Below are 24,574 nucleotides of genomic sequence, written 5' to 3' on the forward strand. Positions count from 1 at the left end.
TCACATTTAAAGCAGACATACTCATTCCTGCCAATCATTGCCAAAACCTGCTAGGGAAAAGAGACCAAAGCTGTATACTGCTTGGATGCAAGTTATTTCAAGTAAAGCAACGTTTGACCTTCATCTAAAGGTCTGGACATCATTTATTCTGCCGAGTTTCTCTATTACTCCTACTATCACTACACTCAAATTTTTTGCAAGTGAGCCAGGAGCCATGAGTCCGGCCGTACCCAGGTAGGAGACACCATGACACAACTACTACAAAACTATAGAGACCTTATAGGCCATTACACCACTCTGGCATTCCTAATCTGGGATATGCATTATAACACCTTAGAAGGGCCCTGGGATAGTACACTGCGCACGCTGCAATTGGCGTCACAACAAATACAGAATATTATCCACCCATACCTGGCCACTGCATTATAGTGGCATCACGAACAAGATCAAATTGTGTGTCTAACACTATTACAAAAAGGATTGGAATGGCACTCCGTTTTGTAAGGGAATAGATCCCAAAATGGAGGTGCTCAGCGGAGAGGCTGGTATCGCCACTAATATATAATATACAAATCCACGGCACACTCAACTATTGTTTGATTCGAAAAGGAATATCGTATTTTTATTGTATCCAGCACCAACAATATTTAGTTTCAAAGAAAACTGATAAAGCAGGGCCAACGTTTCGGTCCTAACCGGACCTTGGTCACGGCCTGTGGGCAATACAGAGAAATATATAGATACCATCACTAGGTTGCTGGAGTACAGTCATCAAATATTAAATGATAATCAGGAAAGGAAAAGGAAAAAATCACAGTAAAGGATCCACATAATAAAAAATAGAGAACATCATAACCCAATCAGCTGGGTGTGTATATATGTTGGTGGGGAAAACAGGAGAGACCAGGGCGAGGGCGGGCCATGAAATCAAAATCAGCTTAAAGCAATAAAAAGTATCGTTATGGATACTAAAAAAATTGGATACTAAAAAAATTATTAAATTATTGGTGACACCAGGGTCAAAAAGTCCTATCAATATAGGTAGCTATGTATGTAGCATAAATATAATCAAAGGATGCGAAAAATAAGGGTCATACATGACTAGCTATCAGCCGTGAAGCTCAAGTAATCCACCACCAAAATATATATATGTGAACTCGATCATAGGTACAAATTGGAGCTTCTAATACATATCTAATCAGAGGAGCAAAGTAATATAATAAAGGAGTTTGCATACATAAGGCATTCAGATTGCAGTCCAAGATCAAAAATAGAAACTATAGTCAACTATCTTACCGATGTGGTTCAGAAGCTGTGTGTAATCGTTGGTGGTATGGTCTGAAATGACAATGTGGTGCTCATTTATAGTGAGCTACACATGGAGAGCGGCGTCTGACATCATCGCGGCGCGTCATCAGATCGCGTCGCGTGTATGTGGAACGCAGTGCGCATAGGTGATGAGTCATCACGGTAGGCTAACACATGGAATGCGGCGTCCGACATCATAGTGCCGCGTCATCAGATCGCGGCGCATATGTGTGGAACGCATTGCGCATAGGTGATGAGTCATCACTAGGCAACTGATGTGGTTTAGACGCGCAAATCAACAAGTGACGCATGCGTGAAGATGGGTAGTAATCTCGTCCAAGGGGATACACACAGCTCCAAGACACCGGACAGTCTCTAAAGTGACAGCCTCTAGTGACTTCTTACATATCTCGCATAGCGAGGTCAAAACCAGAGACCTAGAAAGGGAACATAAGAAACTTATTGGCTCTGAGCTTCACTGTGCTACTCTAGCCGAATACTACAAGAATGCCTTAATACCACGCGGACTAAGAGTTCATCTTAGACCGAACCTTTTTCCAAATAACAAGGATTACTGCGAAAAATTTGAAACAATACTCAACAAATGCTCGATGGACATTATTGTCCTCAGCATAGACTACTTACAAAAATCTATTCTTGAATCAAAAGATAAAATTGCGGCTATTGATACACAGCTTTCAGCTACCATTTCCCCTCAAGATCTCATTGACCTCAAAAATCAAATTGAAAAAACCTTGGACGAACATCGTAAATATATAGAACAAACTAAAAGGTCCAAATACATCCGCGATACAGAAGACTATCAGTTACACCGCGTATACAGATGGCAATGGCAAGAGCAAAATACATATGGACATTTCGCAAACTGCTATTGCGGCAACGAGAGTCCTTCTGGATTTACGAACTAAAAACTGTCACACCCTATGGACTAAATCGTGAGTTTGATCTATTAATTTAAAACATTTGTATTGTTATATTCATTTGTATGCAGTGCTTGATCATAATTGTCTTTCTAACTATATATTTTTCTCGTTTTATCTCCTGTCTCTTTCTTCAGACGCGCTGATACTTAGGTATAGGTAGGCCTATAAACGTAAATATATGTTGTTCTAATATTCCTAATTTCATTTGTTTTGGATGTTGACAGATATTAGATAATGACAATGAGGGTGACTGATAGTATAGACTGTATTGAGTCTATTATCCAATAACAAATACTTAAGTCTATTTTACATATATATATCACCCTCATTCTCATATTATCTTTATATCCTCTTATACTAATTTATACTAACCTATTTCTGTAACTAATTCAGACATCTATAGTGATCTAGAAGAATTGTGATCCGGAATTCAATTTGATGATGATACATAACATAATACCCCAAGATACAAGATGAAAAATTATTGACCTTATGGAGAATAAACAACCCGATTATCTGCCAATTTTGATCATATCTATACTTAAATTACTGTCAAAGTTCTTCTACCTCTAAGGATAATATTCATTGTGTTGTATATGCTGTTACTCTATATATTAATCTGCCGTCTTTTACTGTACTGTCCGGTGTCTTGGAGCTGTGTGAATCCCCTTGGACGAGATTACTACCCATCTTCACGCATGCGTCACTTGTTGATTTGCGCGTCTAAACCACATCAGTTGCCTAGTGATGACTCATCACCTATGCGCAATGCGTTCCACACATATGCGCCGCGATCTGATGACGCGGCACTATGATGTCGGACGCCGCATTCCATGTGTTAGCCTACCGTGATGACTCATCACCTATGCGCACTGCGTTCCACATACACGCGACGCGATCTGATGACGCGCCGCGATGATGTCAGACGCCGCTCTCCATGTGTAGCTCACTATAAATGAGCACCACATTGTCATTTCAGACCATACCACCAACGATTACACACAGCTTCTGAACCACATCGGTAAGATAGTTGACTATAGTTTCTATTTTTGATCTTGGACTGCAATCTGAATGCCTTATGTATGCAAACTCCTTTATTATATTACTTTGCTCCTCTGATTAGATATGTATTAGAAGCTCCAATTTGTACCTATGATCGAGTTCACATATATATATTTTGGTGGTGGATTACTTGAGCTTCACGGCTGATAGCTAGTCATGTATGACCCTTATTTTTCGCATCCTTTGATTATATTTATGCTACATACATAGCTACCTATATTGATAGGACTTTTTGACCCTGGTGTCACCAATAATTTAATAATTTTTTTAGTATCCAATTTTTTTAGTATCCATAACGATACTTTTTATTGCTTTAAGCTGATTTTGATTTCATGGCCCGCCCTCGCCCTGGTCTCTCCTGTTTTCCCCACCAACATATATACACACCCAGCTGATTGGGTTATGATGTTCTCTATTTTTTATTATGTGGATCCTTTACTGTGATTTTTTCCTTTTCCTTTCCTGATTATCATTTAATATTTGATGACTGTACTCCAGCAACCTAGTGATGGTATCTATATATTTCTCTGTATTGCCCACAGGCCGTGACCAAGGTCCGGTTAGGACCGAAACGTTGGCCCTGCTTTATCAGTTTTCTTTGAAACTAAATATTGTTGGTGCTGGATACAATAAAAATACGATATTCCTTTTCGAATCAAACAATAGTTGAGTGTGCCGTGGATTTGTATATTATAACACTATTACAAGGCCTAAGAACTGTGTCAAGACCCTAAAATTGACTTTATTGCTTTTATTGCGGTGCAAGAAAGCGCTAAACAGTGCGCGCCAGCAAGCCAAGGGTTAATTCGACATATTTCTGTAATGGCGCAGCTTCTTCATGACCCTCAGAAGTGGGAAAAGACAGAAACGTCCTCTCAGGAGTGCGAGAATGCTGACTACGCCCTCCTAGAAGAGGGAAACCTAAATCCTTCCCACCAAGAACTTTGCAATGTGAGCCAAGAGAGTGAAGACTCCTCCTCTCAGGCTCCACCTTCACTTCCTGCATCCACCATGACCGAGGAGCAAAGGAAGATGGTGCTCCCCAAGCCAAATATAGGACCAGATGACTATTGCAGGCAAATCGGTGTATGAAAATTACCCACCGGAGGTCCGGGTCTCCCAACTGGTGAAAAGGAGCGGCCCCTCAGTGTTTGCCAGGATTCCAGAGGCTGTGGATTCCTCCTTGGACAGCGAGACAGCCGCCACTCCTGAGACCAAGATGGCCACCGCACTCAAGCCCACTCCCATGGAAGCAGCTGTCAGACAAGCGGTCCAGATCCCGGAGGCGCCTACATCACGGATGGCGTAATCGACCCCCGCGACCGACGTCTCGGCCAAGAAGCAAGACGCGACCCCCGCAGAGTCCACTGCAGCTTCAGAGACTGCCGCGATCATGTCGCCCATCGCATAGGTCCCCACGCACCGGCAGGAGGCACCGGAACCGGCCATCCGGCCGCAACAACAGGTCGTAGCCACCTCGCTCCCTGAGGCCCCAGTCCAACCCATAGCTGCCCCTGCACCGTGCCCGGTGGTACCCAATAACTCGTCTAGGCCCAAGGAGGCCCTGCTCCGCATGCTGGCTGGTGCGGCGGAGGTGGCTGGAGTTTCCACTCCGCCGCCCAGAAAGACCGAACCCAGGTCGAGTCACCTCAATCCTGAGGTCCCCCTCGAAATTACCTGTCATGCTGCGGGTAGAGTCCAATGCCTGCAAGCATGCCCTGATGGCCAGCTGAAATTCAGAGAACGAGCCCAACCTGAGCCAGAGCCCCTTATCCCTGACCTGTCTGCACCTCCAACACTACGGGTGGCTCAAATTAACAACTCCGTGTTGACAGTCAATCCCACGGTACAACCCTATGTCCTACTCTGGAAAATTCCACAGGCTCCTGGATTGCCTACCAGAACCCCTTCAGCCAGAGGTTTTGCCTGTCTCTGCACCGGCAAGGGGTTCTGTCTTGCAGCAGGTTACCGCAGCTTTCTCTACGCTGACTGCTCAGCCAACCTAAAAAGAGATACCACTAGAGGGCAGTGGCGCACCACAACAGCCGCAAAGCTTAGCTATCAGAGGCAGGAGCGCTCCCTTATGAGCTTTAGCAGCTCCAGCAGTGAGGAGGACCTGCAAGTCCTTCTCTATATGCCTTCTTCACTGCAATACAAAAACTTATGGGAGCCACAACATGGACTGCACTTGATGGGTGAAGATCTGTTAGACATTTGTTCTGTGTGTGTTGCCCTTGTTTGTTCTTCACCAGGATGGACATGGTTTGTTAGGACTCCCCCTTCACTTCAGCAACTGTCTACATCCCAGTTTGCGCCAACGTTTGCGCATTTTTTTTCTGTTATCCCCTTTTCTCAGGTTATTTGAGAGCCTCTTGGGACTATGGTTCTCACTTTTGCTGCTATTTCACATGTGTTTTTATATAACATTTCAAACTATTTCTTGTATTACAAATATACCTCCTATTGGATTACAAATCATCACGTATGGATTACAATAAGGGTCCATTCACACGTCCCTAAGTGTTTTGCGGATCCGAAAAACACGGACACTTGCAATGTGCATTCCGAAATTTGCGGACCGCACATCGCCGGCACTATAATAGAAAACGCCTAATCTTGTCCGCAATTGCGGACAAGAATAGGACATGTTCTATTTTTTTGTGGAAACGGAAGCACGGATGCGGAAGTGCGGATCCGCAATCCCAAAATTGCGGAACGGATGCGGACCTATTTTGCAGACGTGTGAATGGACCCTTAACTCTATTGCTTCCCGTGGGTTACAAGTGACTTTTGTTTATTTCCAGAGGATTCCAACTTTAAAGCACTTCAAGAAAAAGGACTCAAGTCATGTTTGAGCATATAATGGTGATATTGATTGCACTGATATTTGCATAATGTTTTTGCACTAATTTTACTTCCATATTTACAGGTTAAGCAACGTTCAAGCACTTATGCCCATTGTGTGTATTCTTCTCCAGGCTCTGGAATGTAAATTTATGCACTTTTTTGAAATTGCACTTAACTTTTGCACTTAGCCAGATCAGTAGCACCTTTCTTTTGTGTCACTTTGCTTTACAGCTCTGTTCTCTTTATACGGACTGCCTCTGCTGACGCCAATACTAATGACCTACACCTGACGTCATAACTTAGATACCTGGGTTGAACCAAGAGGTAAGTCTCATGCAGGTCCAGCAACTACAAAGGTAACCCAGATGCTTTGGAAACGGCTAGGGGTGCCATATACCCCTACTTCCTGTTTGTTATATGTGCCAGGATTGGCAATGAGACTACTAAACCCCCATCCTGGTATGTCTTCCAGGAGTTTCATGGGATTATTATACCCTCCTCCTGTGACATTGCCAGAAGCGTTTGGAGAAGCAGATCCCTCCCCCTTCTGTGCCTTTGCCTAAGGTATGGCGCCTCCACCTTAGAGCCATTTAGCTACCCATAGTCTCCATGGTGATCTTGCTATGAGCCTTAATTTTCAACTTTGGTGCAGAGAAGGGAATACAGGATAAAGCCACCCTTCCATTTGCGGGCATTTCATTACACAATGGTGGGAGTAAAGACACCCCATGCTTTCTTTGGTGTTCAGCGCTCAGAACACTTCAAAGTCAGTCAGTAATGATTGCTTAGTGCAGACCGCTGGTTCACTGGTTACACCGAGAGGGCAACCGTTAATAAGACACCCTACTCATGCGGGCAGGAACCTTAGGGCAGCCATTATATGTTTGTCTTTGTATGTATTTATATGTACTACATGCAGCACTTTGTATTTAATTGGGTACCCCAGAGCTTAATCCTCTTATCCTAAGCACAAGCCGAGGACGGACTGACTCAAAGTAAGGGGGGGATGTAACACCCCAGAGTTGTGTTACTACACACCTCTACCCCGCTACTATCTCTTAAGAGCCTTTATACTGTCATAAGATATAATTTACATTATGTCCTCCACAAATGTGCATACAAAACCATGTTAAAAGCAATTGTTCATGTAATTAGCCTGGTTACCAGTAGGTGGCAGCAACCCATTGGCAGGTACCAGTTACAGTTTAGTGTATCTGAGCTGGAATGGATTATTCTAGCTTAGCTCCCCTATCTGGAGAGGTGGGCTGGACCCACATCCTGCAGTATGGGTGGAGCAGGAAGTTAGAGAGAGTGTAGCCCAACCCCTGCTAGGGGTAGGGTGTGTGTGTGTGGAGTTCCCCTGCATAGGGAATACACCAAGGATCTAGTCTCGGCTGAGACTTGGCCATATACCCAATCTGAGTACCCTCAGCTCTGCTGGATGAAGATGCAGAAACTACAGACAAACTCCAAAGTTCCAGGAAGAAAGCATCCCCTAAGAATCCATCTGTGAGATAAGTCCAGTGCCTAGGAGAAGACAATTCCTCCTCAGCTAGTCTGTCCCCATACAGCAAAAGTCACATTTAAAGCAGAAGTACTCATTCCTGCCAATCATTGCCAAAACCTGCTGGGACCAAGAGACCAAAGCTGTATACTGCTTGGATGCAAGTTATTTCAAGTAAAGCAACGAGGGGCTCAGCATCAGGAGTCCCCCTACCATCCTATAGTCAGTCTGTCCACTTGTACCCATATCAGGATCGTGGACACACTTTGCCTCTGTGCAGGGCACACGTCTGATATCCTTGTCAGTGTACCCTGTACAGCTTATTAGCCCAAGCTCCCGTGTTTCCCCTGATGAGCTTTATACTCATCCTTTTAGCGAAACATACGTGTAGGGATTAGGCAGGAGAGGGCTTTCTAGGGCGCACAAATTCCAGGGTTAGGTTCCTGCTTGTGACTGGTCAAGGGGATCCGTGGTCAGGTCACTTAGGGTACTTTCACACTAGCGTTTTTCTTTTCCGGCGCTGAGTTCCGTCCTAGGGGCTCAAATCCGGAAAAGAACTGATCAGTTTTATCCTAATACATTCTGAATGGAGAGTCCGTCCCTCAGGATGCATCAGGATGTCTTCTGTTCAGTCTTTTTGACTGATCAGGCTTTTCAGAAAACTGTAGCATGTTGTATTTTTACCTCCGGCCAAAAATCCTGAACACTTTGACTGAACGCCGGATCAGGCCTTTTTCCCATTGACTTGCATTAACGCCGGATCCGGCGCCGTGTGTTCAGTCAAAACGGATCCGGCTTTTGCATGTTAAACCCGAAAAATAGGAAAAAAAAGTTAAAGTCCATAAACGGCGGATCCGTTTTTCCAGTGCATTTTTCCATTGTGATCGAAAGCCTGATCAGGATTCAAATGTAATCAGTTTTCACATGTTTTTCCGGATCCGACAGGCAGTTCCGGTGTCGGAATTGAACGCCGGATTCAAACGCTAGTGTGAAAGTAGCCTTAGGCCATTGTAGGTCCCTTGGGCATTACTAGGGCCAGCTAACCTAGCATGCTTTACCCTGTGCTTTACAACTGCCTCCAGCGACAGTGTGTGTACATCCTTTAACACCGGCTAGGCATCCGTTGTATCAATGAGCATCTCATCGGAGCGGTAGGACCACCTGGTTACCTTTTTTGGTGCTGCCGAGCACCTCCTGTTCTCTTAATGTGTTCTGGTTGTGTAGTACCATTATTACCTGTGTGGTGAATCTCCGCATTGCTTCCTTTTTTGTATTTATTGTTATCTAATTATCGTGGGGCCAATTTTCTATGCTTATCATATTAAAAGTTAAGTTTTAATAATTGATCACTTACTCTATATTTCTGTTTGACTCAGGTGGTCTCTAATCATTATCTATACTGCTATATACTAACGTTTGAACTTCATCTAAAGGTCTGGACATCATTTATTCTGCCGAGTTTCTCTATTACTCCTACTATCACTACACTCAAATTTTTTGCAAGTGAGCCAGGAGCCATGAGTCTGGTCGTACCCAGGTGGGAGACACCGTGACACAACTACCACAAAACTATAGAGACCTGCGCACGCTGCAATTGGCGTCACGACACATACAGAATATTATCCACCCGTACCTGACCAGTGCATGTGGCACTTAGATCAGAATGGTTGTTCCCCCTGATCTCCAGCACCCCTGTCTGCACTGTCCTGTGCTGTTCTATATTATCTCAGTAATTTTAATATTGCATTGATAACAGTTCATATGTTTGGATTTTGCTATATGACATATCACGACATAAGACATATCAGGACTGTTCCTGTACAAAGCACATACTTCCCAACTTTTTGGACGGCCAAAGAGGGACACTTATGGCTCATTATGTGAAAGATCAATTTTTCTTGCATATCTGTACCTTCAATAGTTTGCTTTTACAAAATAGCACAAAAATTATCTGAATATAGAAATTTCTAAAATCCCAACTGCATCAAGTAATCTACACGATGGGCTCAAATATACAGAGAGGAAACAGACAAACATGTTCTGGGTCAATATTGTGAATGTAATAATGCAAATCTATACCTCAGATCAATAAGAGGGACTAAGGGACTTGGGTCAAAAAGGGGGACTGTCCCTCCAAAAGTCTGATATAGGGAGATAAGAACTATTTCTGCCCCATGTCTCCATTCATCTCACTTCTCTCCTGTCCTGGAACCCCTCTTTACAAGTCCCACTTACTAAAATCCAAGGACATTTTTATTCGCCCACTAGTCTATTGCTACTATCGCGATATAACAATTTCCAAAGCTGCTTTACCTATAAATCCTCGGGGTCACGTCCGATTTGCCAATTTTCAGCACGAGAATCCAGTGTTGTCTTCGCTGTCACTGATCTTTGTTTACGCTTCAGTACCCATGGAAACCTGACGTCAGCACAAAGCTTCTACAGGCCACTATAGAGCCCTTTTGTAATGACGTCATCAGGCTGCGCGCTGGCGTCTGTTTCCTATGGAGGCTGATCTCGCTCAGTCGCTTGGGGCCCTGGTTATTTCTGGAGTCTGAACGCTGACCTAAGGACTACACGATTGGCCGTCCTGATCGTGATGTCGCACGGCTTGGGACAGGTCGCGTGAGGCTTCGTTCTGTTTTGTGACTGATCACACGTCCCCTGCCCCCTATACCAGATGTTGTGACCCGTCCTGGTGATAATATCTTCTTCCTGATCTGACAGTGCATCATGTCGCCTTAAGGTCACCGATCTCCAACACAGTACATGGTAAGTGCACCACTGATGGCAGGGACTTTCTGTCTCCCATCCCACTGAATTATTTGGCATTATTTAACCCTTCCACCAGCCTCTAGCTGTGCTGTTTATAGTAGAAGGGGTTAAACTCAGTGGCTGAGAAGAGTTGATGATGTGAAGAGACATGGCTGTACCCAGAATCTTCCCTCCCTCCTGAAGACCGGATGAGTTAGGCTATGCAAGAGAATGGGCAAGGGGAAGCAAAGATCTTGTGTGCAGCTGGGACTTGTAGTCCCACACATCCAGATTACAGGCAGGGCAGTCATTTTATTCACTCCCCCTGCCTCAGGCTTCCTGGAGGCTAGTGACCGATGCCATACAGAGTTCCAGAGGATCCTCTCATGGTCTGACACTGATCTCTCATTAGCTATTATGGCCTCAGTTAAACGGATCAGTTTATTTTTTTACAGGCTGGAATAACAGTCTACTGCACTATTCCATACTGATTTTCGCCGTACACTGATGTATTCCTGCAAGACAGAGGCCAAAAAGATACGTTTTTAAAACCGTGATGTGAATAGACCCTTAATGAGGTTGTCCGAGGTTTCTGACGTGGTTGTTCACTTTACATGCCGCTAAGCTGAGAGCGGACAGCTGCTTCGGCTTCAAGTGCCAGTTGTCCACACACTGCGCCAGTGGGGAACGCTGTGCTTGGTATGCTGCAAATAGGTGCGCATTTACTGGAGCACTACAGCCTCTTCAAACAGCTGATCAGTGGGGGTCCCTGTGTCTGACCCTCACTGATCAGATGCTGCTGGCCTACGTTGAGGGTAGGTCATCAGTATTAACCCTTTAAGGACCAGGCTCATTTTCACCTTCAGGACCAGGCCATTTTTTGCAAACCTGACCAGTGTCACTTTAAGTGCTCATAACTTTAAAACGCTTCGACTTACCCAGGCCGTTCTGAGATTGTTTTTTCATCACATATTGTACTTCATGACACTGCTAAAATTGGGTCAAAAAAGTTAATTTTTTTGCATAAAAAAATACATTTTTTACCAAAAATTTTGAAAAATTAGCAAATTTCAAAGTTTTAGTTTCTCTACTTCTGTAATACATAGTAATACCCCAAAAAATTGTGATGACTTTACATTCCCCATATGTCTACTTCATGTTTGTAGCATTTTGGGAATGATATTTTATTTTTTGGGGATGTTACAAGGCTTAGAAGTTTAGAAGCAAATTTTGAAATTTTTGAGAAATCTTCAAAATCCCACTTTTTATGGACCAGTTCAGGTTTGAAGTCATATTGTGAGGCTTAGATAATAGAAACCTCCCAAAAATGACCCCATTCTAGAAACTACACCCCTCAAGGTATTCAAAACTGTTTTTTCAAACTTTATTAACCCTTTAGGTCTTCCACAAGAGTTAATGGCATATGGAGAAACAATTTTGAAATTCCTATTTTTTGGAAATTTTTCCAATATAATCAATTTTTTCCAGGAGTAAAACAAGGGTTAACTGCCAAACAACACTCAAAATGGGTTGCCCTGATTCTGTAGTTTGCAAAAACACCCCATATGTGGTCGTAAACTACTGTTTGGCCGAACAGTAGCACATAGAAGGAGGGGAACGCCATATGGGTTTTGGAAGGCAGATTTTGCAGGACTGGTTTTGTTTATACCATGTCCCATTTGAAGCCCCCTGTTGCACCCCTAGAATAGAAATTTCAAAAAAGTGACTCCATCTAAGAAAGTACACCCCTCAAGGTATTCAAAACTGGGTTTACAAACTTTGTTAACCCTTTAGGTGTTCCACAAGAGTTAATGGCAGATGGAGAAACAATTTAGAAATTTCTATTTTTTGGAAAATTTTCCAATATAATCAATTTTTTCCAGGAGTAAAACAAGGGTTAACTGCCAAACAACACTCAAAATGGGTTGCCCTGATTCTGTAGTTTGCAAAAACACCCCATATGTGGTCGTAAACTACTGTTTGGCCGAACGGTAGCACATAGAAGGAGGGGAACACCATATGGGTTTTGGAAGGCAGATTCTGCAGGACTGGTTTTGTTTATACCATGTCCCATTTGAAGCCCCCCGTTGCACCCCTAGAATAGAAATTTCAAAAAAGTGACTCCATCTAAGAAAGTACACCCCTCAAGGTATTCAAAACTGGGTTTACAAACTTTGTTAACCCTTTAGGTGTTCCACAAGAGTTAATGGCAGATGGAGAAACAATTTAGAAATTTCTATTTTTTGGAAAATTTTCCAATATAATCAATTTTTTCCAGGAGTAAAACAAGGGTTAACTGCCAAACAACACTCAAAATGGGTTGCCCCAAATGTGGTCGTAAACTACTGTTTGGCTAAACGGCAGGACATAGAAGAAGGGGAACGCCATACGGTTTTTGGAAGGCAGATTTTGCTGGACTGGTTTATTTACACCATGTACCCTTTCAAGCCCCCTGATGCCCCCCTAGAGTAGAAACTCCATAAAAGTGACCCCATCTAGGAAACTACGGGATAAGGTGGTTGTTGTTTTGGGACAATTTTTGGGGTAAATTAGATTTTTGGTTGCTCTATATTACTCTTTTTTGAGGCAATGTAACAAAAAAATGTAATTCTAAAATTGTTTCTACATTCGCTATTTAGTTTTGTGGAACACCTAAAGGGTTAACATAGTTTGTAAAGTAACTTTTGAATACCTTGAGGGGTGTAGTTTCTTAGATGGGGTCACTTTTTTGGAGTTTCTAGTCTAGGCTACATCAGGGGGGGCTTCTAATGGGACATGGTGTAAAAAAAAAAAACTGTCCATCAAAATCTGCCTTCCAGAAACCGTATGGAGTTCCCTTCGTTCTATGCCCTGCCGTGCGGCTATATAGCCATTTACGACCACATATGGGGTGTTTCTGCAAACTACAGAATTGGGGCAATAAATGTTTAGTTTTGTTTGGCTGTTAACCCTTGCTTTATTACCGGCAAAATGGATTTAAATTTAAATTTTGCCCAAAAATAGGTGTTTGGCACCGTTTTTATTTTATATTTTTAACACCGTTCATCCGAGGCGTTTGGTAAAAAGTTATTTTTATAGCGACGACTTTTACGCACGCGACGATGCCCAATATGTATGGCTCTCAGACTTTGGAGACACTAAGCAGGCATCCTAAAACTGCGGCCCTCCAGATGTTGTAAAACTACAATTCCCACCATGCCCTGATGATGGCTGTAGGTTGTCTGGGCATGCTGGGAGTTATAGTTTTACAACATCTGGAGGGCCGCAGTTTGAGGATGCCTGCACTAAAACTAATATTTTTTGGGGAAAGAAAAATTGTTTTCGTGTCTCCAAAGTCTGAGAGCCATAGTGTTTTATGTTCTCTAGTGAACTGTTGGGGATTATAAAAAATTAGTACTCCATGGAAGTGTGATACTCCCTGAAGCAATCGATAATGCAGAGGCCCGGATGATCGGGGCACGTGTCACATTTAGTTGTGGTGTCCTTCCGTATCCCCCTCTTGTGACACACTCTGCACTTTTTTTGGGTTCGTCCCTTCTTTCCAGTATGGGGGACCACACCTGGAAAGTGTTGGCCAGGGACGATCCGGGCGCCTCCAGTTCCCGAGGTACTCCGGCCTGCTCTTTCCCGGTCCGAAAAGATCAGGTCCTTGAGGACTGCCTCATAGAATTGGAGGAATGTCCCTGTGCTGCCAGCGCTTCGGGATAGTACAAAAGAGTTGTACATGGCAACCTGCACCAAGTAGACCGCAACTTTTTTGTACCATGCCCGGGTTTTGCGCATGGCGTTATATGGCGTGAGGACTTGATCAGAGAGATCAACTCCTCCCATATACCGATTGTAGTCGACGATACAATCGGGCTTGAGGACCGTTGCCGCGGTACCTCGCACAGGGACTGGGGTGGTGCTGTTACCGTGGATTGTGGACAGCATAAGGACATCCCTCTTGTCCTTATACCTGACCAGCAACAGGTTTCCACTGGTAAGTGCACGGGTCTCACCCCTGGGGATAGGTACCTGGAGGGGGTAGGCAGGGAGGCGGCAAGTGGATCTGGCGGCAAGGGACCTGAACAAGGGAATGCTGGCTGGTGGTGGGGGGGATGCGGGGGGGGGGGGGGGGGCAAGTGGCAGGGGGGGTCTGGTGTCTGAAAGTTGAAACAAAAAAGTTTGGAATAAATGTGCTTTTTTTTTTTTTTTTTCAACTTTTCCCTTCTATCCCTGCCTAAAGGTGCCTCTCCCTCACTGACCCTAACCTACCTGGGTGGCGATGGGTGCAGGAGGGTGATGGATGCCGATTTAAGGGGACACAGGAGCTGGTGCTGGACGATGCTGCACGGTCAGGGTGCTGGACAGGAAGAGGAGGGGAGAGAGGAGCGCAGGAAGTTTGAATCTCGCGCCTCTCTCCCCTGCACCAATCAGCACCCTGGACAGCGGCGTTCAGCACCAGGGCCAGCACCGCCTCCTCAAATCCTCGGACTGCGATTGGTGGTGTAAAATTATGCCACCGATCGCAGTCTTTTTCCGGTTCATCGGGTCACAGGACACCCGAATGGACCGGAAACGCAGAAAACCGCAGGTCTGAATTGACCTGCGGTTTTCTGCGATCGCCGATACGGGGGGTCCAATGACCCCCCCCCCCCCCCTGCGTTGTTACGGGATGCCGGCTGAATGATTTCAGCCGAAATCCCGTTTCGATTAACCCCCGCGGCGCCGGAATTCAGATTTTAAGTCAGGACGTACCGGTACGTCCTCGGTCCTTAAGGACTCGGGAAATAGGGCGTACCGGTACGTCCTCGGTCCTTAAGGGGTTAAACATCAGAAAACCTCTTTAAATGGTTAAATATCTGCCCCATTTTTGTGACAGGAAGATAGACTAACGTTTCCTACACAGCAGTGATTGGAAACAGAAGAATACTGTAGGGCCTAGAAACCATCCATACGGTTAAGATAACCGTAGTGGCCAAGCCTTAGGTCATCAGTGTGATGACCTCCAGAATAAAAACGGCAACACCCTTTTACTACAGACACGGCATTACTAGTGCAACAGTATATGGCAATACTGCTCATCCAATGTAAGTACTGTAATCAAGGCTGAATAGCAGTGCCAGTCAGTAGGGGTCACAGGGAATCACACACTGGTAGTCTACCTTAAAGATCTGCCATTAAATACGTTTTCCAAGTGTTTTATACTGATGACCTATTCTCAGGATAGTATCTGATTGGTGGGGTCCAACGCCCGGCATCCCCAACGATCAGCTGCTTGAGGAGCCCTGCAGCCCCGTCCTAGGCCAGTGATGTCACGTTCATCGGTCACATGCCTAGGTGCAGCTCAGTCCCAAGTACAGCCGCTATACAATGAACAGCAGTTTGCTTGGTAAGCATGGAGAAGGCCACCGTGCTCACCGGAGTGGCGCTGCCTCCTGAAACAGCTGATCTGGTTGTCTGACTGCCACCGATCAGATACTGATCACCTATCCCGAGGATAGGTCAACAGTAAAAAAAAACACTGAGGAAACCACCTTAATATCAAATCCTATCAAGCCCTTTAAAATATGTAAAAGAAAAGGAGTTGCCCATAGCAACCAGTCAAAATCCCACACTTTATTGTTCTAGTCTTCTCAGTGTCCTGATGAGCCATTCCCCTAAACCCCCTCTACGTACTGAACATGCAGGAAACGTGTGTGTGTGTGTGTGTGTGTGTGTGTGAGTGTGAGTTACATGTTAGTTATAAGCAGTATTATCTGTGACCATGGAAGTAACACATCTTCTTCTAATTTCAGACCTCCTCCTCAACATGGGAATCCAAGGATTTATGAGCTTTGTGTGTTCTCATAGTAATTTTTTCCTCGAATTGAAGCTGAAAAACACTAAATTAATTATAGACGGTAACAATTTGTACCATAAATTATACTTTGATTCCGGCTTGGATCTTGTTCACGGTGGAGACTATGACAGATTCACCGATGTTCTTACTAAATTCTTTGAAAGCTTGTCCGTATGCAATATCCAAGCCTATGTTGTGTTTGATGGCGGCTGTGACATCTCCAATAAGAAACTGGAAACCCAAAAGCAGCGCTTTAAGGACAAGATTAAAATGGCGCAAAACCTTTCACAAGGTAGAGGTGGCTGTGTGCTTCCTCTGCTGAGTAGGAAAGTGTGCATTCAGGTTTTAAGAGACCTCCAAGTGCCCTTTGTCCAGTGTTTCTCTGAAGCCGATAGAGAAATAGTCGCGTTGGCCAACCTGTGGAACTGTCCTGTACTTTCTTTTGACAGTGACTTTTGTATCTTTGATTTAAAGGCTGGATATTGTACCCTGAATTCCTTCCAATGGAAGAACATTGTCTCTGTGAAGGAAACTCGTGAGTGCTACATTCCAGTCCGATGCTTCTCAGCTCAGAAATTGTGCCATCTTTATAATGACATGAATATAGTTTTGTTGCCTCTCTTTGCTGTTATTACTGGGAATGACTATATTAGCTTGTCAGCCTTAGAAACGTTCTTCAGTAAGGTCCATTTACCAGTAGGCAATACCAGCCATGGTGGACGAAGACACGTGCGAATACATGGTCTACTGAACTGGTTATCTAGATTCACGGATGTCGAAGAAGCCATGGAAAATGTGCTAAATTATCTTAGGGTGAAGGATCGTGACACAATCAGGCAGCTCTTGTATTCTGCCATGGAAGAATATAGCCTTCAGGAGACTGTAAACCTTGAACAGTATTTTCTAAGAGGTTTGTATAGCTCGCCAACCGCCGTGAAGCTCAACTTGCCAGACTGGGTTCAGAATGCTTTAGCAAAAGGTGAACTGTCTCCATTGCTTAGTGATGCATTGGTGTTGAGAAGAGTGTTTCTTCATGCTCAGGTTGAGGACATGAGAAAGCCTTCTGCTCATTTCATTACAAAGCCTGTTCGCAAATTGATCTATGCCCTATTGCTAAAAGAATCCCATGGTTCACAACATGAGGCTCAGAGAAGTAAGGAACCCCATGTTGATGAGTTTGACAGACTGGAGGCCAACTTAAGAAGATCCACAGTTGAGATAAGTAATGCCTATGCTGATATCAGTGAAGACCTTTCACTTTCTAAACTTCCACAGGTAAGACAGTGATTATTACATCTGTGAAAAGTGATGATATCATTTGGTGCAGCACTTACCAAACATTGTAATATCTATTGTTAAAGTAACACTTTCACCAGAAAGGGACTTTTTCTATTTTTAAACTCAATATTCACGTTTAAAAAATGTTTTGCCCATTTCTTCAACTTTGTTAGTTCTCTTCCATTGATGCAAAATAATGTTCCTCTGTAGCAGTAATCTCAAAAGTTCACAATTGGAGAACAAAGTAATCTCCATTTATGTGGAGAGCTGGAATGACGGATAAAATGACCGTAAGGCCTCATGCACACGACCGTTGTGTTCCGTTCCGCAAAATGGGGTTCCATTTTTGTTTCTGTGTGTCTTCCTTTATTTTTGGAGGACCACCATACATAAGGAAAGTAAAAAAAAAAAACGAAGTCAGGTTTGCCAAGCAAATAATAGGAAAAAAACGGACACAGACGCATGGACGTAGATGACAATCTTGTGTGCCGCCGCGTTTTTTTGCGGTCCCATTGACTTGAATGGGGCCGCAAACCGTGTTCTGCGAAAATAATAGGACAGGTTATATTTTTTTGACGGACTGGAACCACGGATCACGGACGCGGATGGCAAACTGTGCATTAGCAGAGTTTTCCACGGACTCATTGAAAATCACGAAAAATGGAGCAACGGACACTGAATAAAACAACGTTTCTTTTGATTGGACCGCGCTGCCTCAGAAGTCACAGGAGATCCACAATCGAAGCCAGCAAGATAATCACGGACATGGGGAAGCAAACGGGCCAGTCAAAGCCTCTCCTCTCCTTTCCAAGCTTCTATGGAACACCAAAATTGCATCCAATAGTGAAGTACCGTCATACAGATTGGAGTAGAAAATGGTTTTATTATACTCACAATGTACAAGTATATACAGGCAGTATACAATGGATCAATGGATCAATCACCCGACCCGGGTTTCGCTCAGTCGAGCTTCGTCAGGGGTATTCATCCCACCCACTCCAGGGCGGTCTTATAACGGGTCAGGTTGGTTTGCACCCGCCTACCCACTCACACATGATCCAATCAATTAAACATTTAAATAATCAAGACATTAAATCACACAAATACATGTCCAATAAAACACTATAAAATACATAAAACAGGGACATTTCAAATAGATCTATTATACATCGGTATATAACCTCCTGTAGCGATCTATGACTACTCCTTTGCTATCAGTTTCAATCATCCTACTCCCTCTTTACTCTAATAAGTCTCCTAACCAATCACAGACCACATTATCCTTAACCCACCCTCCTCCATTCATAGAGATGGCAACTCCCCCACATCACATGATATCTCCTGGCCAGTCACAGATCAAATTAACCTTAGCCCGCCCTCCTCCATTCATAAAAACGGCAACTCCCCCATATCACATGATGTTGTCCAGCCAATTCAATTCCACAACCTTAGAAGGTCCTAGTTCGATACAACACCACACTCAAAGGTCCTAGATCAACCGAGAACACTTCATCGCTTCAGGTAAGACAAGGTTTTAAATCAAATTCAGCATTAAGGCCTATTGGTTGTAACGTTCCCATTTTGTATATCCATTCCACCTCCCGTTTATTTATCTGTTTTACTCCATCCCCTCCACGCCAGTGTGGCTTGACTTGTTCCAACCCCACAAAGAACAAACCACTTGGATCTTTTCGGTGCACCATTTTAAAGTGCATTGAAACACTATGGGTTTCCAGCCCCTTGATATTCCTCACATGCTCCTGAATTCTTATTTTAAGCATCCTGAGGGTACGTCCCACATATTGGAGTCCACATGGGCACTCCAATATTCAAACCACCCCTACACTCTCACAAGTAATTTGCCCTTTAACCTTTAAATCCACACTTTTTTCATTGGAGCGCACAGATAGTAAGGCTGATAACAGCCTGCATTTGTGGGAGGGGCGTCTGGCTATTTATCCCCCTACCTGCCGCTCAGCCAGGCGCCCGAGCCTCACGCATCACTGCGGCATCGCGCTCCCTCTTCCGGTCAGTGTCTGTCCTTCCGGTGATACCGTGCGCACGTGCCGCCGACATCCGCATCACCACACGCCAGCTAATCGGGGCTCAGCTGGCCCCGCTCCAGCCGTGTATCACGTCCGGCCTGGTCTCTAGCCCCTGGAGTGCGGGGTTGAGATGCCGCTCTCCCCCAGTATGTTCCGCCCACGGAGTTACAGGCGGCCGGGTTGGGGGAGCGGCATCCTAGATTCGTGTCCCGCCGGTCACATGCCGGCTCAGGTCATGTGTCATGCAAGAATTAAAGCTCAGTTAGTTGTTCTGCCCTGACTGTTTCAAAACGGGGTGAAAATCTGAAAGGACTGGGGCTAATTGTATCTCATGGGAAAGGGTTTTTGGGTTCGGCACAATACTTTCCAAAGTTTTCCATGTCTGTAAACATTTATTATAGCGCAGCACTGGGCAATTATACAGCCTGCAGAGATTCACCCCCTTAAAAAGGCCCTGATCTGCTTAACAGCAAATGGCTGTACATTGATTGCATGTGCCGTTTTAACTCAGTGCAGCGATACATAGGCTGTTTTATAAAAAAAAATATATATATATCTGAATTATAATCTTACACCATCATAATACCAGAATTGGCGGTCTAGGTGCAGGGGATGTTTACACTTTACTGTTTTAACGGTTTTTGTTTCTGTCTCAATTTGCTTCTGTCTCCTGGTCTTTCAGTTTTTTTTTTTTTTTTTTTTTTCTGGGACCCTGGATCGCCCAGGTTGTTCAGCGTCCCTGGATCGCCCAGGTTGTTCAGCGTCCCTGGATCGCCCAGGTTGTTCAGCGTCCCTGGATCGCCCAGGTTGTTCAGCGTCCCTGGATCGCCCAGGTTGTTCAGCGTCCCTGGATCGCCCAGGTTGTTCAGCGTCCCTGGATCGCCCAGGTTGTTCAGCGTCCCTGGATCGCCCAGGTTCTGTCTTCGTTTTCTAAAGCCACCCTTCGTTGTATTCAAAAGGAGGGGAAGGGGTCCGTGAGCCATAGGCAACCAGTCTTCTCTTTAAGATCTGGTGCCCAAATAGTTCATTTCATATCAAGAGAGCATGCTTCTTACTGAGAGATGCAAAAATCCTTCAACTCCCAGTCTGCAGGATGGCAAATTTAATGGTAGTCCATTAGCATCCATTACACAGCATTGCAGAGGCCAAGGAAAGGCCGAGTCAATGTTGTAAGTGCGGAACGCAGAGGTGTACTCCTGACAGTCTTTAGGTCCGTTGACACCACAACATTCTTTCTGGAAAACGAGAAAAATAAAAAAAAGTTTATTTTACACCAACTGGAAAATTGTGCTCTTTGCATGGTCAAAAACTAATGGTGCCAATCACTGGTGATGCCCATCTCACCGCAGTCAAATAGGAGCTTGACATTTACTTCTGAAAACGACTGAACATTTCTCTAATTTTAAAATGACCAAAAAGATGGGGTTTGTCCAGACAATTTCCAAAAGGACACCTTGCCAATAGCATGGCAAACCTAGATCCTAAACAATTCAGAAATCAATTTAGTGCTTTTTTATTTTATTTATTTTTTTAGTTATAATATATTTATGAAGATTAAGGATTTAATGTTACCAGTCCGGTAAATCGTTCAGGGATCTTTCTTCGTCATTGGATGGTAATCCTTTTGGGCCCTTCACTAGCCTGATTTTGAAAGCGGCCATGTTTCTCACCTTTTATGGATTCCTCCGGCCCGGTGAGCCACCATCCTCTGAAGCAGCATCTGTTATGGGGCCAGGGCCATTACACTCCCCTGCTACCTTCCACCAAAACCAATCAGATGGGACCCCCTTCCGAGGTTAAATTCTATCCCACGTGGAACGATTGGTGTCCAGTTCAGGTGCTGCATCAACTGCTAGCCCTCATCCAAGGTTCATCACCAGATAGCCCGCTCCTGCCACACGCAGGCAAGCCTCCCAGCACCTCTCAGTTTATATCTTTCATCCGTGCCCTCGCCCAGGGTCTAGGCCAGTGTTTCCCAACCAGTGTGCCTCTAGCTGTTGCAAAACTACAACTCCCAGCATGCCTGGACAGCCTTTGGCTGTGCGGGCATGCTGGGAGTTGTAGTTTTGCAACAGCTGGAGGCACACTGGTTGGGAAACACTGGTCTAGGCTACGACCTCAAGGTAATTTCGGGCCACTCATGTCGCATAGGGGTAGCCTCCGCTGCTTCTCGGCATCAGGTGCCAGCTCATGTCATCCGGTCCATGGGGTGGTGGCGGTCCTCCTGCTTTACTAGGTATATACCCAATCCTCAAGTAGAGATATCTCGTGCCTTTCGATCGCTGGCTTTGTAGTTTGCAATAAAGTGTTGTACCTAACTGATGTTATTTTGCCCCCTTTTTCACTGGTGTACCCGTGCACGTGGCTCCCGGCACAATTCAGCCACTATGTTCAGGGCAGGTTTCTCTGCGTGCGCCGACGTTGTCCTAGCCCTGACCATAAATTGAATATGCATTTTTTTTATCTTCCCTTTTTCGATTCTTACATGGCAAGCAGAACCCACACCAGCTAAACTTGTTCCCTTTGATTATCTTCTCTTGATGATTAGAACTATGTACTAGTTTGGTATGTAAACAGGGAGCCTTTTTGAAAATAACTACCGGTTTTTGAGGAATATCCTTCCCTAGCACAGGGTCATTTTTTTAAGTGGACCAATTTTTCCTAATGGCATCTTTTATCAAACCCGCCTGCGTATTGTATTGAGTTAAAAAGGAAAAACGAAAATCTTTCTCAGTCTCCACCTTTTTCTTCTTTCCTTTATCTTCTTCCTCTATCATCCTACTACATTTGGCTAGTTCATCTGCCTGATACCCTTTCTCCCTGAACCGTTCCTTAATGACCTCACTTTGTGTTCTAAAATCCTCCACTTTGGTACAATTTCTAAAGACCCTCTTTATTTGTCCTTTAGGGATATTTTTCAGCCACGGTGTATAATGGCAGCTGGAGGTATCTATATAGCCGTTAACATCCGTCTCCTTGAAAAACGTTTTCGTTTTAAGTTGGTTGCTCTCAACAAAAAGTGTCAAATCCCAAAAATTTACGGAGGTATCGCTAACTGTACTAGTGAAGGATAAATTCCATTGATTTTCATTTAACCCCTTGATGAAATCTAGCAGGCCTTGTTTCTCTCCCTTCCACAGGACAAGACAATCATCAATAAATCTCCTCCATATTATCAATTCTCCAGCTTCCATGGTCCTATTCAACACGGGTGTAATAGTGGCACTTTCCCAGAACCCCATAAAAATATTAGCGAAACTGGGGGCGAATGTAGGTAATACTGCTCTTTGTACCAAAAATAATTATGACTCAAACAGAAATCAACACACTCTAAAACAAATAACCCCTGATGTTTGGTCATCAGGGGATCGTTGTTCAGAGCGTGCTCGATCGCCTTGAGTCCCAGTTCTTTAGGGATTACTGTATACAATGAGGCCACATCAATAGTGGCCAACCACATATTGGCAGGGCAATTGCCAAATTCTTTAACAAACTGCAGGACACTGCCAGTGTCCTTTAGGAAGGACGGCATTAAAGGGACATTTTTCTGGAGGAAAAAAATCCACATATTCCCCCAGTCGGCTGGTCAGTGAATTTATGCCGGAAACAATCGGCCTCCCCGGCGGGTTGGTCTTGCTTTTGTGGATTTTAGGCAAAAAATATATAACAGGGGTGACTGGATGCTTATTATTTAAATAATCCAATTCCTTTTTGTTAATAATCCCTTCTTTGAAGCAACAATTCTAGTTTCGCCTGAAACTCCAAAGAGGGATTTTTCTTAAGTGTCTGGTATGTTCCCACATCTGCCAATAGTGTGGACATTTCTCTCCCATACATATCCATGTCCATAATAACAACCCCCTCCCCCCCCCCCTTATCTGCCGGTTTTATCACTATTCTTTTATTATTCTCAAGTTGTTTCAAAGCAAGTCTCTGTTCTGGTGTTAAATTCTGTCTCCTTGGTTTAGTGCCAATTCCCTCAATCTCCTTTAGGACTCCCCTTTTAAAGGCCTCTATGCATTCATTTTCTTTATTTTTCGGAAAAAATTGGGATTTCTCCTTAAGTTGACTATGTACAATATTGCCTTCCTCCTCAAAATTCCTACATGGAGCCTGGTTTGTTAAACAATACTTGGCTATGTTAAGCTTGCACACAAATTTATGCACATCTAAAAAGGCCTCAAATTTGTTGATCCCAGCAGTGGGAGCAAACTTCAGGCCTTTTCCCAAAACCTCTTTCTCAGATTGTGTTAAAGAATGTGAACTTAGGTTAAAGATACCGACTATATCCCCCTGCTTTTTTTGGGGGTTGGGCTTGTGTTTCTTTCCCCCTCGTTTTCCTCTGCATGGCCTCTTTTTTGCGGGGTGCCCTGTTTCCCTGTCACAGTCCTCTGGACGCCCCTCATTGCCTGATGGGGAAAATTCTGTTTGTCTGTAGTGCAGCTATGCTCCGCAGTTGTTGGTTCCCTATCTTCTATTTTATTTACCTGTGCAGTTGATTGGGTAGGCGGGTGCAAACCAACCTGACCCGTTATAAGACCGCCCTGGAGTGGGTGGAATGAATACCCCTGACGAAGCTCGACTGAGCGAAACCCGGGTCGGGTGATTGATCCATTGTATACTGCCTGTATATACTTGTACATTGTGAGTCTAATAAAACCATTTTCTACTCCAATCTGTATGACGGTACTTCACTATTGGATGCAATTTTGGTGTTCCATAGAAGCTTGGAAAGGAGAGGAGAGGCTTTGACTGGCCTGTTTGCTTCCCCATGTCCGTGATTATCTTGCTGGCTTCGATTGTGGATCTCCTGTGACTTCTGAGGCAGCGCGGTCCAATCAAAAGAAACGCTTTCACCTGTGTGAACTGTATCCACTTCACCATTGGGACCTGCGACGCCACTAAGCAACGTACCTTTTTGAGGCTTATTTATTATTTATAAACTGAATAAAACAACGGTCGTGTGCATGAGGCCTTAGGGACACTAAACCCGGAATAAAAAAAAAAA

General features: G+C 44.3%; 2 protein-coding genes across 3 annotated transcripts in view; one reads left to right on the top strand and one right to left on the bottom strand.

The window, feature by feature from the left end:
• Positions 1-10,085, bottom strand: part of NEK11 (NIMA related kinase 11) — a 268,856-nt gene extending 258,771 nt beyond the window's left edge. Inside the window, exon 1 of the mRNA XM_044294773.1 lies at positions 9,979-10,085. The gene's annotated coding sequence lies outside the window, so the exon portion shown is untranslated. The remainder of the gene's footprint in view (positions 1-9,978) is intronic.
• Positions 10,086-10,157: 72 nt separating this feature from the next.
• The window catches only part of ASTE1 (asteroid homolog 1), a 43,768-nt gene continuing 29,351 nt past the window's right edge, over positions 10,158-24,574 (top strand). For both annotated transcript variants that reach the window (XM_044295750.1, XM_044295751.1), the window contains exons 1-2: positions 10,158-10,437; positions 16,200-17,518. In XM_044295750.1, coding sequence (XP_044151685.1) covers positions 16,214-17,518 — 1,305 coding nt within the window. In that variant the 5' untranslated portion in view covers positions 10,158-10,437; positions 16,200-16,213. The remainder of the gene's footprint in view (positions 10,438-16,199; positions 17,519-24,574) is intronic.

Source organism: Bufo gargarizans, chromosome 5 (genome assembly GCF_014858855.1).
Source record: "Bufo gargarizans isolate SCDJY-AF-19 chromosome 5, ASM1485885v1, whole genome shotgun sequence".
NCBI lineage: Eukaryota > Metazoa > Chordata > Amphibia > Anura > Bufonidae > Bufo > Bufo gargarizans.